General features: G+C 43.1%; 1 protein-coding gene across 1 annotated transcript in view; it reads left to right on the top strand.

Annotated features, from left to right (window-relative positions):
- LOC140493663 (coiled-coil domain-containing protein 152) overlaps window positions 1–14,009 on the top strand; it is an 86,654-nt gene that overhangs the window by 27,150 nt on the left and 45,495 nt on the right. The window contains exons 4-5 of the mRNA XM_072592367.1: window positions 1,176–1,240; window positions 13,639–13,741. Coding sequence (XP_072448468.1) covers window positions 1,176–1,240; window positions 13,639–13,741 — 168 coding nt within the window. The remainder of the gene's footprint in view (window positions 1–1,175; window positions 1,241–13,638; window positions 13,742–14,009) is intronic.

Below are 14,009 nucleotides of genomic sequence, written 5' to 3'. Positions count from 1 at the left end.
GCCGTTTGACCACCTCCCTCTGTGGTGTTATTGTTATTTATCCTTCTTCACTGCCATCTGTTTCTGTGCTTATCAAAGCAATGTTTCCTTTTATCTTTTATTCACACTGAGCTTTATAACCTCTTAATGGTGGTCCTTTTTGTTTGTTTTTGCAGAACCGGGAAACAGATGCTTGTAACTGTTTGTACAGGCATATCTTACTCAACCAACACCCACCTCCCCTGATAGCCCAAACTGAGCCTTGTGATTTTTGCAGAAAGAACAACTTGTACAATTCTTTTCCTTACAACTCTCAGTCAAAAAAATTTTTTTCAAAAACAGTTGAGGGAAACTAAGGAGAAATTTGGAAAGCTTTATTCAGGTAGAAATTAATTAGGTCTGTTTTCCTTAGGAAAGTGAAGCTTGATAAGAAGTTTAGTCAACAAATTCAAAATTGTGAAGGTCTGCAGAGAATAAATAGGGAGAAACTGTCTCCATAAGCCAAAGAATGAAAGGTAGGAACGCAGAGATTTAAGTAATTTGAAAAAGAAGCAATGATGAAATGACAACAAACTTTTTCACGAAATGAGTTGGTAGGATCTGGCAAATACTCCTTGACTGTGTGACTATCGGCTTGGTTGAGGCTTTTGAAAGGGAACTGGATTATAATCTAAAAATGAAGAATATGCAGGGTTACAGCATGAAGTTTGTCTAGAATGTTGATACTAAGGACTAAGGACTGCCTCATTATCTGAGGATTTCTAAGTGAAACTGAACACAGTACCTTTTAATAAAATCGTACCTGAACTTCTACAACAATTCCACTTTTCTGCCCCCATATCTTTTCTATTAGTTTCCAAAAGTCTATCAATCTTAGTCTGGATAGCATGTGAGCATTCAAATTCCTCTCCGCTGTACAATTCCAAGTACCGCACAGTGCATGGGGTAAACATGAACTTGCAGAATTCCTTTGATAAGATGCAATGTAAGAAAGTTATAAAAGTATCATTATAAAGGTAAGGGGATGTGCTAGAAAACCTGTGGGAAAATTTTTCCCTCTTTTTGTGTTTGCTGTTAGTTGGATAGTTTGTTCTCCTTATTGATAAATACCATATGTTACTATGTTTATAATTTTATTTATTAAACGATTGATTAATTGAATTAATAGATTTTATAACAATTCTGTACTTTTACAGATGAAAATGAACATTTTAAAAAGTGTATCCAAGATCTAGAAGAAAAGTTAAGAATAGCTGAACAGGTAAGATCTAATTAATGCAACTTTGCACTGGTTTTAAGGCTGTGAAATTTTATGAAGCTGCGAGGAGTGTTCTTTAATTGTTACAGTTGACTGTCAGGTACCTGCTGTAAATAATGTACATCACCTAAATATGTGATGCATAGAACTTTACCAGTCAGATGGTAGCCTAGTTTTATGTCACAGGACTTGTAATTCAGAAACCCAGACTAATGCACTAAGGCTGGTGAAATTTAAGTATGGAGTGAATAGACTATAAAGTGCTTTGATCAAGAGCCAACCTGTAATTAACTTTTTACCATGGACTTGCAAGTATTTCGCAACCTCATCCTTAATAACAAATCTTACCAACAATCAAGATCAGGCTCATCAGCCTATAGTTTCCTGCTTGTGCCCCAGCTGTTGATAATCTTTATTAATGATTTTTATATGAGGGCCAGTTTTAATATTTACAAGCTTTCAGCTGATGCAAAACTTGGTGGAAGTTTCAATTGTGAGGAGGATATAAAAAGGCTTTGAAAGGCTTTAGACATGCTGAGTGAGGTGGCAAGAATATTGCGGATGGAAATAACGTGGATAAATATGAGGTTAACCACTTTGATAGGAATAAAGATGTGTTGATGTCCAAAGAGATCTAAGTGTCCTTGCAGCAATATTTGGAAGTCAAATGGTATAGAGCCATAGAGATGTACAGCATGGAAACATACCCTTCGATCCAACCTGTCCACGCCGACCAGATATCCCAACCCAATCTAATCCCACCTGCCAGCAACCGGCCCATATCCCTCCAAACCCTTTCTATTCATATACCCATCCAAATGCCTCTTAAATGTTGTAATTGTACCAGCCTCCACTACATCCTCTGGCAGCTCATTCCATACACGTACCACCCTCTGCATGAAAAAAGTTGCCCGTAGGTCTCTTTTATATCTCTCCCCTCTCACCCTAAACCTATGCCCTCTAGTCTGGACTCCCCGATCCCAGGGAAAAGACTTTGCCTATTTATCCTATCCATGTCCCTCATAATTTTGTAAACCTCAATAAGGTCACCCCTCAGCCTCAGACGCTCCAGGGAAAACAGCCCCAGCCTGTTCAGCCTCTCCCTATAGCTCAACTCCTCATTAAGCTTTATTGCAAAAATTTGATTACAGGAGCAAAAATGTTTGGCTTTTTATTTAGAACACAGATGAAACTGCTGCTGGAGTATTTTGTGCTGCTCTGATTCCTTTGCTAATAGAAAGATACTTACCATAGAGGGAGTACAATGGAGATTCAACAGAGACTGTCCCATCAGGAGAGATTAAGAAAACTGGGCCTGTATGTTCTTGAGTTTGGAAGAATGAGAGGGAATGCCATAAAAAATAACAAAATTCTTAAAGGGATAGCAATAGCAGATGCAGGGAGAAATTTTCCCCTTGCTGTGAATGCAGCATCAGAGCCAGGTCTAACTCAATCTCAGAATAAAAGGCAGGTCATTTAGGATTAAGGTGAAAAGGAACATCTTCACATGGAGGGTGGTGAATTTTATAGCTCTCTACTCCAAAGTGATGTAGGAGCTCAGTCATTAAATAACTTCAAGAGAAAGACTAATAGATTTCTGGTTACTAACGACATCAAGCAATATGGGGATGTGGCATTGAGGTCGATGATCAGCCATGAACTAGATGTTGTCATTGTCGGCAATCACTTGTTAGCGAGTGTGATTGTCCAGCTAGGAAATTCTGTGTCACTGATCACATCCTTGCATGGCTGATGAGCCCAAGCCTACAGTTGCATCTCAGACCACACATTGGGCTGGTGTTTCCAGGAAGAAGAATTGGTCATTGGTCTCGAAATGGATGACATTCTTTTCTCAGGCTCTTTTTCTGTATTTCCTTTTGTCAACAGGTGTTCTTGAAGAATTGTGCCCGTTAGTACAGGAGGTTTCATCAAGTCAGTTTCTTCTGAGCAAGGATTTCCCAGGCATTGATTTATATGTTGCATTTCTTGAGATGAGTCTTCATAGAGTCTTTGAAACACTTCCATTGTCTTCCTATTGTTCAAGTGCCTTCCTTGAGCTGGGAAAAGATTTGGCCATTGGAGTTCAGGCATCCTACACACATGGCTAGCCCAGAGGAATTGGTTTGTTGATGTTGGTACTACTTCAAGGACACTGATGTTAGTACACCTGTGCTCCCAGCTGATGTGGAGAATCCATCTCAAACAACGTATAATCTGGAATACTGAAGTAGGCTCAAGGAACTGAGTGCTCTCAATGTCTCATGATCCCATATTTTCATGTTGGAACACTAACTACTACACAGAATGACAACCTGTCTTAAAACCTCACTAGTTTTCAGTACAGAGCCATTCACTTATTTTGCGTATATGTCATAATGGCAATTTCAGTACTTTCAAAAAGGGATAAAGGATGTGCAACTAGAATGGGTGGCTATTATTTTTGTTTGCATAGAAAGCAAACAGAAATATGAAGTGACCATAACTGGCCAAAAAGTCCTTTCCCAAGTTGTAAGTTCTAAGTTTCTATGTTTATTTACATGTATACATAGACAACTGTGTTTCAATGAGTGAAGTAAAGCATTGGACAAGGTTCCGCATGGTAGACTAGTTAACAAGGTTAAACATATGGAATACAGAGAGAACTAGCCGTCTGAATACAGAGCTGGTTCAAAGGTTGGAGACAGTGGGTGGTGGTAGAGAGTTTCTTTTTGGATTGGCGGCCTGTGACCCGTGGTGTGCCAGAAGGATCCATTGCTTTTTGTTGTTTATATAAATGATTTGGTTGTGAACAGAGGAGGTGTGGTGAGTAAGTTTGTAGATGACACCAAATTTGGTTGTGTCGTGGATTGCAAAGAAGGTTACCTCTGAACAACGCAACCTTGAAGAGATGGGCCGAAGGCCTGAGGAGTGGCAGATGGAGTTTAATTTAGATAAATGTTTGATGCTGCATTTTGGAAAGGCAGATCAGAGCAGAACTTATATACTAAGTGATAAGGTCCTTTTTTGATTCCCTACAGTGTGGAAACAGGCCCTTTGGCCCAACCAGTCCACACCGACCCTCCGAAGAGTAACCGATCCAGACCCATTTCACTCTAACCAATGCACCTAACACTGTGGGCATCTTAGCATGGCCAATTCACCTGACCTGCACACCTTTGGACTGTGGGAGAAAACCGGAGCACCTGGAGGAAACCCACGCAGACACGGGGAGAATGTGCAAACTCCACACAGACAATCACCCAAGGCCGGAATCGAACCTGGGACCCTGGTGCTGTGAGGCACCAGTGCTAACCACTGAGCCACCATGCTGCCCTTCCTGGGCAATGTTGTTCCTACAGTGTGGAAACAGTCCCTTTGGCCCAACAAGTCCACACCAACCCTCCAAAGAGTATCCCACCCAGACTCATTCCCCTATTACTCTACATTTACCCCTGATTGATGCACCTAACCTACATATCCCTGAACGCCACGGGCAATTTAGCATGGCCAGTTCTCCGAACCTGCACGTCTTTGGATTGTGGAAGGAAACCCATGCAGAAACGGGGAGAATGTGCAAACTCCACACAGACAGTCGCCCAAGGGTGGAACCAAACCTGGGTCTCTGGCACTGTGAGGCAGCAGTGCTAACCATTGACCCACAGTGCCGCCCACATGCATTGAATGTAGGAGTTGGAAGGCCATTTTGCAGCTGCATAGGACATTGATTAGGCCACTTTTGAAATACTGCATTCAATTCTGGTGTCCTTCCTATAGGAAGGATGTTGTGAAATTTGAAAGGGTTCAGAAAAGATTTACAAGGATGTTGACAGGGTTGAAGGGAGAGGCTAAACAGGCAACTTTTTCATACAGAGGGTTGTACGTGTAAAGAATGAGCTGCCAAAGGAAGTGGTGACTAGGCCAGGGGTATTTTTCCTGGAGCATCGTAAGCTGAGGGGTGGCGTTACAGAAGATAATAAAATCATAAAAGAGATGGATAGGATGAATAGCCAAGGTCATTTTCCCAAGATAGGGGAGTCCAAAAGTAGAGGCTGGTACAATTACAACATTAATGGCATTTGGATGGGTGTGTGAATAAGAAGGGTTTAGAGGGATATAGGTCAAATGCTGGCAAATGGGACTAGATTAATTTAGGAAATCTGGTCGGCATGGATGAGTTGGACTGAAGGTCTGCTTCCATGTTATACAGCTCTCTGACTCTATGACTGTAAGAGGGGGAATAGAATCAAAGAGCAGGATTATGGAATTTTGGCACAAGAGGGACTGTAAGTTCAGTCTACAATTATTTGCACTCAAGAAACTTTGCAGTTAAGACAGGACCTCAGAACAGGGTGGAGGCACTTCAGGGCCAAATAACTGTGCCTTCAGATTTGTTGGGGGTACTGCTGTGCTCAGTTCCGGAGTAACTAGGAGGAAGTGAGGACTGCAGATGCTGGCGAGTCACAGTTGATAAAGCATGGCACTGGAAACAGCACAGCAGTTCAGGCAGCATCTGAGGATCAAGAGAGTTGAAAATTCGGCAGAACCAATCTTCTGACCCAATCTTATAAAGGGGCAGCATGCACCTCAACTGCATACAAAACAACCCTCCCCCTTTATTTCAAGAGCTCCCAGTGAACAAATACACAACAGTTGTAAATATTATTGTATATATTTTAGCAGTAGTAGGCAACATAGTCAGACATATTTGCAAAAGCACAGAAAACATGGAATGACCACTCCACAACCACCTTGCTACCACCACCACCTCTTCCCACCACCCCCGGCTCCCCTGCCAACCAAACCTTATTGCAGTCTACATAGACATTAGTCTCTTAGGGATGACAGTTTCTAGAAGTTTGTCTCCTAAACTCATGGTGTTATCTTCGGGCCTTGAAAGCTCATTCCATTCAGCAGATGCTCCCTGACTGATTGGCTGCTATCATCCTATAATGTGGCTGCTGTTTCCTCCTGGGACAGAGACCTATGACAACACTGGTTCCATCTGATCCAGCTCTGAATTTTGAGATCAATCTCAGTTGAGATGTATTCTCTGGTCTACGAGCCTTCATGATAGCCTCTATCTTCTTGGGCACCTTGCCATCAATTACACAGCCCAGGTATTCAATGGAGTCCCTAATAAACTCACATTTGGCCCTTTTCACTTGTAGGCTGCTGCAACCTTTTTTTAGGGTTTCCTTCTAGATTTCTAAAAATGTACCTCTTCAAAAAAACCAGTGATCAAAATATCATCAAGGTAACAATGGACTCCTAGCAATCCACTTAAAATTTGATCCAAGGCCCTCAGGATCAGAGCCAGCAAAAGGGAGTTGTTTGAGGCAGAAAAATCCCGTGTGATTATCATAAGCGGCGGCTGAAACTCCTTCCTGACCCCATCTACAAGTAGGCTTGCGACAGATCCATTTTTATCTTTCCCACATTTTCTTTCTCAATACCAGCCCACTTAGTAGGTATTCTATGATTGGAAGTTGATATTGATCCACACTCAGGACAGGATTGACTGTGATCTTAAAGTCATCACAAATGTTATCTGTTTTTAAGACCAGAAAGATGGAATGGTCCATTCACTGGTGGTTACTAGTCACAGCACTCCTAGATTCTCCAGCAATTCCAGTTCCGCTTCTACTTTAGGCAGGATGGTGAATGGTATGGGATGTGCCTTCAGACTCATTGAAAGCTTCCAGCTTCAGCTGTATTTTAATTTCCACTCCTTCAATTTCACCCTGGGTTTCCTTGAAGACATCTTTATACTTGTCCAGGATCTCCTGCAAACACGTTTGAGTCTGCCAGTCTATTAACAACACTCTAATTCAACTTTATGTTTTGCAGTCAGGAACATCCAGACAATGCAGTGCATTTGCCTTTTACTACATAAAGTGGCAGTTCTGTCCTCTGGTCCCTGAAATTGTACTTTCATCAGTTCATAGCCCTTCAGTGGCATCACTTGTTCTGTGTTTGTCCATAGTGTAACCTTGACAGGCTTTGATGATAGTGCTCATAACTACTGATTCAGGAATCAGGGACACCACGGCACCCATATTCACTTTCATCTGCACTGTCTGCCCTCTAAATTTGAAAGAAACCAGAAACAATCAGTTTCTCTTTGATTGACATAATGTTTATTCCAAACCCTGCTGGCTCTGGTCCTTGCGCTTCTTAAGCAAACTCACTGTCTACCCTCTGGCTGGTGGCAAATACCTTATGCCTCATACTCAGGACTGTTTGTTTTTGACTCTCCTTCTCTTGTTTAGGTGTAACCGGCAATTTCAGGTAATATGACCCACTCGCTTACATTTTCAGCACTGGGCTCCTTGTAGCCAAATTTGCCAGATTGGCAGCATTCTGTGGTTGGTACCACATTCTGCTGAGTTTTCACTTACCTTATACACCTCGGCACTGACAACCAACTGTGTTGTTTAACTGGCTGCCAACTCTATCAAGGTAGTGATTTCAAAAGCTGCCTTGAAATCCAGGTCTCTCTTTGTTTGTAGCTTCCATTGAATGACTTCATGTCGGAGGTCACAATCCATCTAGTCCCGCAAGACATTCTGGAGGAAACGTCCAAATTCACAATGTTCCGCTAACCTCTTTAAGGCCAGCATGAATTGGGTGATGGGGTTGAGAGTGTGGTGCTGGAAAAGCACAGCAAGTCAGGCAGCATCCAAGGAGCAGGAAAATCTACGTTTCAGGCAAAAGCCCTTCATCAGGATGCCCTGTTTTGACCAAAATATCAATTTTCCTGCTCCTCGGATGCTGCCTGACCTACTGTGCTTTTCCAGAACCACACACTCGACTGACATCTCCAGCATCTGCTGTCCTCACTTTTGCCATGAAATGGGTGATGGACTCTCCTTCATGTTGAATCCATTTATAACAATAGAACCTTCCATGATAATCAGTGGCTTTAGTGCAAAATGACTTTCCAACACTTCACATTGTTCTTTATAGGTCTTTTGCATTGGTTTCTCTTGTTGCACCAGATTTCTTAGAATCACAAAGGCCATGAATGATACTCAAGAAAACCAGTACTATCAGCCACTTCAAGTATGCATTAAAATGTTCAGTGTACAAAATCCAACCAACTGTCTCTTCGTTAATCATCCATATTGGCCTGCCATTTGAGTCTAGGTAGCCGGTAGCTGCTTTCAGCCCGAGTCCCCTCAGTGAATACTCTCTCCGATGATTTCAGTAAGTTCCCAGCTAAGTAATCCCCTTTACAGCCATCGGCTGCAGCCTGAGTCTCCTCATGACCACTGCCCTCTGCCAGCTCTCTGGTGAGTACGCTTCTTCACGGCGTCGAATGCAGCCTGAGTCCCCTCGCAACTGCTTCCCTCAACATTTTGGTCTGTCTCCCAGCAAGGTGACCTTGCTATTTCTCGAATCCCACAGTTTTCAAAGTCCAGGCTATATTCGATTTCCTCCTTCCTTCCAAAAATGGTGGTTGTATACAGTTGACGGGCCATGACTCAAGCTCGTTGCCAGTTATTATGTTTGGGTCTAATTATAAGCTATTAAAAGACCATGAAGTAGGCCCGTAGAACTTTGAACTAGGACATTTATTATATGTTTTTACAGCTAAATGATTAGATATAGACTGACCTTAAGCTCAGCCCTGAGGGTCATCTAGGCAAAAGTGAGGACTGCAGATGCTGGAAACCAGAGTTTAGATCAGAGTAGTGCTGAGCACAGCAGGTCAGGCAGCATCCGAGGAGCAGGAAAATCAATGTTTCAGGCAAAAGCCCTTCATCAGGAATGGAGGCCCTGTTACTGAACGTCAGTGGTGAAAGGAGTGAATTTTTATGATTGTGGTGCCAATCAAAGTGCACTGCTTTGTCCTGGATGATGTCAAATTTCTTGAGTGCTGTAGAAGCCACACTCATTCTGGCAAGTGGGGAGTAATCAATCACATTCCTGATTTGTGCCTTGTAGATGGTGGAAAGGCTCTGGGGAGCCAGGAGGTTGAGTTACTCGCCTCAGTATTTCTAGCCTCTGATCTGCTCTTGAATCCACAGTTTTTATGTATCAAGCGGTCAGACAAGTGACTTGGAATGTTTTTCTAAGATTGAGGGTTGTTAAAGTACACAAGATTCCCCATTTTATTTTAGATGACGTTTGAAAGAAAGCACAGATCACATTTCAGTACTTAGTAAGAATTAGTATATTTTATGGATAAGTGGATTTCAGCTACAGATAAACAATTATGAATCACTGTTACATAATTTTTATAAATGACCTGGATGAGGGCTTAGAAGGGTGGGTTAGTAAATTTGCAGACGACACAATGGTCGGTGACGAAGGATGTAGTAGGTTGCAGAGAGACATAGATAGGTTGGAGAGCTGGGCTGAGAGGTGGCAAATGGAGTTTAATGTGGACAAGTGTGAGGTGATACACTTTGGACGAAGTAATCAGAATGCAAAGTACTGGGCTAATGGTAAGATTCTTGGGAGTGTAGATGAGCAGAGAGATCTCGGTGTCCATGTATACAGATCCCTGAAAGTTGCCACCCAGATTGACAGGGTTGTTAAGAAGGCATACAGTGTTTTGGCCTTTATTAATAGAGGGATTGAGTTCTGGAACCAGGAGGTTATGCTGTAGCTGTTCAAAGCTCTGGTGCAGCCACACTTGGAGTATTGTGTACAGTTCTGGTCACCGCATTATAAGAAGGATGTGGAAGCTTTGGAAAGGGTGCAGAGGAGATTTACTAGGATGTTATCTGGTATGGAAGGAATGTCTTACAAGGAAAGGCTGAGTGCCTTGAGGCTGTTCTCGTTAGAGAGAAGAAGGTTGAGAGGTGACTTAATAGAGACATACAAGATAATCAGAGGGTTAGATAGGGTGGACAGGGAGAGCCTTTTCCAAGTATGCGGATGGCAAACACGAGGGGACACAACTTTAAAGTGAGGGGAGATAGGTATAAGACAGATGTCAGACATAGTTTCATTACTCAGAGAGTAGTATGTCTATGGAATGCTTTGCCTGCATCGGTAGTAGATTCACCAAGTTTAAGTGCATTTAAGTCGTCATTGGACAGGCAAATGGGCGTACATGGAATAGTGTAGGTGGGATGGGCTTCAGATTAGTATTCCTGATGAAGGGCTTTTGCCCGAAACGTCGATTTCGCTGCTCGTTGGATGCTGCCTGAACTGCTGTGCTCTTCCAGCACCACTAATCCAGTATTTGCTTTCCAGCATCTGCAGTCATTGTTTTTACCTCTTCAGATTAGTATGACAGGGCGGCGCAACATCAAGGGTCGAAGGGCCTGTACTGCGCTGTAATGTTCTATGTTCCATGTTCTGTAATTCTATTTACTAATACTCTAATCCCTTTATAAAACTCCCCCTACATACCCATACAGTCAGCTGCAGTCAGACACAAAGGAAATTTAAATGTCATGGATGGAAAGAAAGACTGGGAGGATAGTCCAATGGTCCCTGTCCATAGCATTCCCTAAGATAATCCTTTTGGCTTGTCAGCACCCTTTTGTTCCTGGAACAGTCTTCTCCAGGAACTTTCACATTCTTGCAGGAGATTTGAGATGATTGGTTCACACTTAAAAAGTCTCTGACATATTTGTGAAAAGCCGCAGGTTAGAGTAACTGAAGAGAGGTTTCATCGAATCCCTACAGTATGGAAACAGGCCATTTGGCCCGTTGAGCCCATATAGGCCTTCTGAAGAACATTCCACCTAAACCCACCCTACGATACCCTATAATCCTAATTTCCCATGGCAAATCCACCTAGCCTGCACATCCCTGGACATTATGGGCAATTTAGTATGGCCATTCCACCTAACCTGCACACTTTTGGATTGTGGGAGAAAACCAGAGCAAGCCCATGCAGCTTGGGGAGAATGTGCAAACTCCACACAGACACTTGCCCGAGGCTAGAGTTAAAAATGGGTCCCTGGCACCATGTGCTAACCCCTGAGCCACTATGCCCGTCAGGGTTTCTTCAGGTTTGAGATGCTTTTTAAAGCAGAGTAAAGGGCAGCTCTTTCCTTTTCGGTGGCCTATAGCTTCTGACCAAACATTCATGTGCACAAGCTATTCATCTGTCTGGAAGCCAATTACATACCTGTTGGCAAGCACTTCTGGTCACCATTCCACAAACCAATCCACTACTTGTTGCCAGCCAAATTTCCATTAAAAAAATCTCTTTGCTCCACGTTTAGATTAGATTACTTACAGTGTGGAAACAGGCCCTTCGGCCCAACAAGTCCACACCGCACCCGCCGAAGCGCAACCCACCCATACTCCTACATCTACCCCTTACCTAACACTACGGGCAATTTAGCATGGCCAAATCACCTGACCTGCACATCTTTGAAGTGTGGGAGGAAACCGGAGCAAACCCACGCAGACACGGGGAGAACATGCAAACTCCACACAGAGAGTCGCCTAAGGCGGGAACTGAACCTGGATCTCTGGTGCTGTGAGGTAGCAGTGCTAACCACTGTGCCACCATGCCGCCCACATTGTCTGCAGTGATCTTGGGATGGCATAGTGGCTCAGTAGTTAGCACTGCTACTTCACAGCGCTAGGGACTTGGACTCAATTGGGCAACTGTCCGTGTGGAGATTGCACAATCTCCCTGTATCTGCGTGAGTTTCCTCCCAAAGTCCAAAGATATGCAGGTTATGTACATTGACCATGCTAAATTGTTCATACTGTCCAGGGATGCACAGGATGGGCGAGTTAACCATGGGAATTGCAGCATTACAGGGATAGGGTGGGTCTGGGTAGGATGCTGTTTGGAGGGTCAGTGTGGATCTGATGGGCCAAATGGCCTCCTTCCATACTGTAGGGATTCTATGATTGAACAAAAAGCAGTATAAAAACAGCGCTTAACACCAAATGTCAGGTACTTTGCTTTTAAAATGTTCAATAATCATATGCACAATCCTTAGATTTTAAAACATGCCTTTTCTCATTTCAGTCCACAATCAAAAGTACATAAAAATAAAAGCCACATTCTTTACTGGATCGCAGGAAGAGGGAGCACTGAAAACAAGGGCAGTGGCTGGCTTCCAGCAGACATGCCCTTGCCCTATGTCAAGTCTGCCATTCAGGCACCAGTTGTCCTGATTGAGGGATGCCCTGCCTCTGTGCTGACAGGTGAAGGAGTGAACCAGGGTGTCCCGAAGGAAACAATATCTGCAGAATGCTGATAAGGGAGTAGAGGGAAATAAAAACAGAATTTGATGGAGAAACTCAGCAGGTCTCGCAGCATCTGTGGAGATAAAACTGAGTTGACATTCCAGTCCAATAAGCCTTCAGAATGCTTTGTGAGAATGTATAACCATGGCGACTGTGGGAGTCGGTGGGTTTGTAATGGAAGAGAATATATGACTGGTGATGACACCCTGCTGGAGGTGTTGGAAATGGTGGATAATGATACTTTGCATGCACAGGCTGGTGGGGTGAAAAGAGAAGAGTTGGGGTTCCTATCACGGTTGTGGCAGGGAGGGAGTGAGAGTAGAAGTGTGAGAAATGGGTTAGACACAGCTGATGGCCTGTCAACCACGGTCACAGGGAATCCTCGATTGAGGGAAAAGGTGAAGGTGTCTGATGCCCCCATGTGAAAGATGGCATCATCAGAACAAATGCAACAGAGACAGAGAAATTGGAAGAGTGGAATGGAGTTCTTACATGAAGCAGGGTGTGAGCATGTATAGTCGAGGTAACTGTGGGAATCGATGGATTTGTAATGCATATCGGTGACCAACCTACCCCTGAAGGAGAGGAAGTGAGGAGTCAAAGATGGATCAGGTGAAGTTGAGAGCCCAAGATTGAAGTTGGTAGCAAAATTGATCACTTTTTCCAGTCCCACACGAGAGATAAGTCTTGTTGATCTCCTTTCTTTCTCAGGCCACAGATGGCCCAATTCATCAGTGCATTTCACAACATAAATTCCCAAATATGTGAAGAACCAGAATGTAAAGATAAAATTACCATCATCCGAGCAGACTATCAGGCTCCTCTTTTATTGGAGATGACTGGTGGTAATTTAACCTGAGAGTTCCTATGCCTAAGGTGAAGAGTGAGGTTGAGAAGTTGGGAACTTTACAGTAGCCTCAGCTGGTGCTGGAATTGAACTTCATTGTAAATAATCCATCCAGACAACTGAGCTTACCAGCGCACTTATAGTGTATCAGGTCAGTATGAGAAGAACAATTGTGTTACAATGAGCAGTAACAAATATTGTTAGCCTGCAATGTTGCAAAATTTAACTCGAATCTGAGGCAGCTGCAGCTTCAGAGCTGATTGATCCTATGCATCAACCAAGGCAATGAGATAGCAACATCATATTTACATGCTGCCTCCAACAGAACCTATTTTGGCAGGTTGTGAAATGTGATCCCTATGCTCAAAGAATGATGGGGATCATCACAATATGTTTGCAGGAGCAGAAAAATCATATTGAGAAGCTGTTGTTAGAGATGAAAAAAATGGAACAGGAGCACAAGATGGGATGTATCAAGATTCAACAAGACCTGAGCAGAAAATGTGAGTATTTGGTGTACTGTTACCAAGAGACAGAAAGGTCAAGATTCGTAACTTCAACAACCCAAAGCATTCCTACAATTGATTTTAATGGGCAAATGAATCAAATGACTAACATCAATGATTCTTGTTTTTCTGCCTCACCTGTGCATCTCATTGCTAAGTACATTTAAACTTTTAGTGGTACTTTAAAGGGGACAGCTACCGACTCAATTGTTGCAGACAGCCACAAGCAAAGCAACATTGCTTAGCATATTGGTAGACATTGGTA

Source organism: Chiloscyllium punctatum, chromosome 2 (assembly GCF_047496795.1).
Source record: "Chiloscyllium punctatum isolate Juve2018m chromosome 2, sChiPun1.3, whole genome shotgun sequence".
In the NCBI taxonomy this organism is placed as follows: Eukaryota; Metazoa; Chordata; class Chondrichthyes; order Orectolobiformes; family Hemiscylliidae; genus Chiloscyllium; species Chiloscyllium punctatum.
The sequence above is the reverse complement of the archived record's forward strand: the minus strand, read 5'-3'. Positions and strand labels throughout refer to the sequence as shown.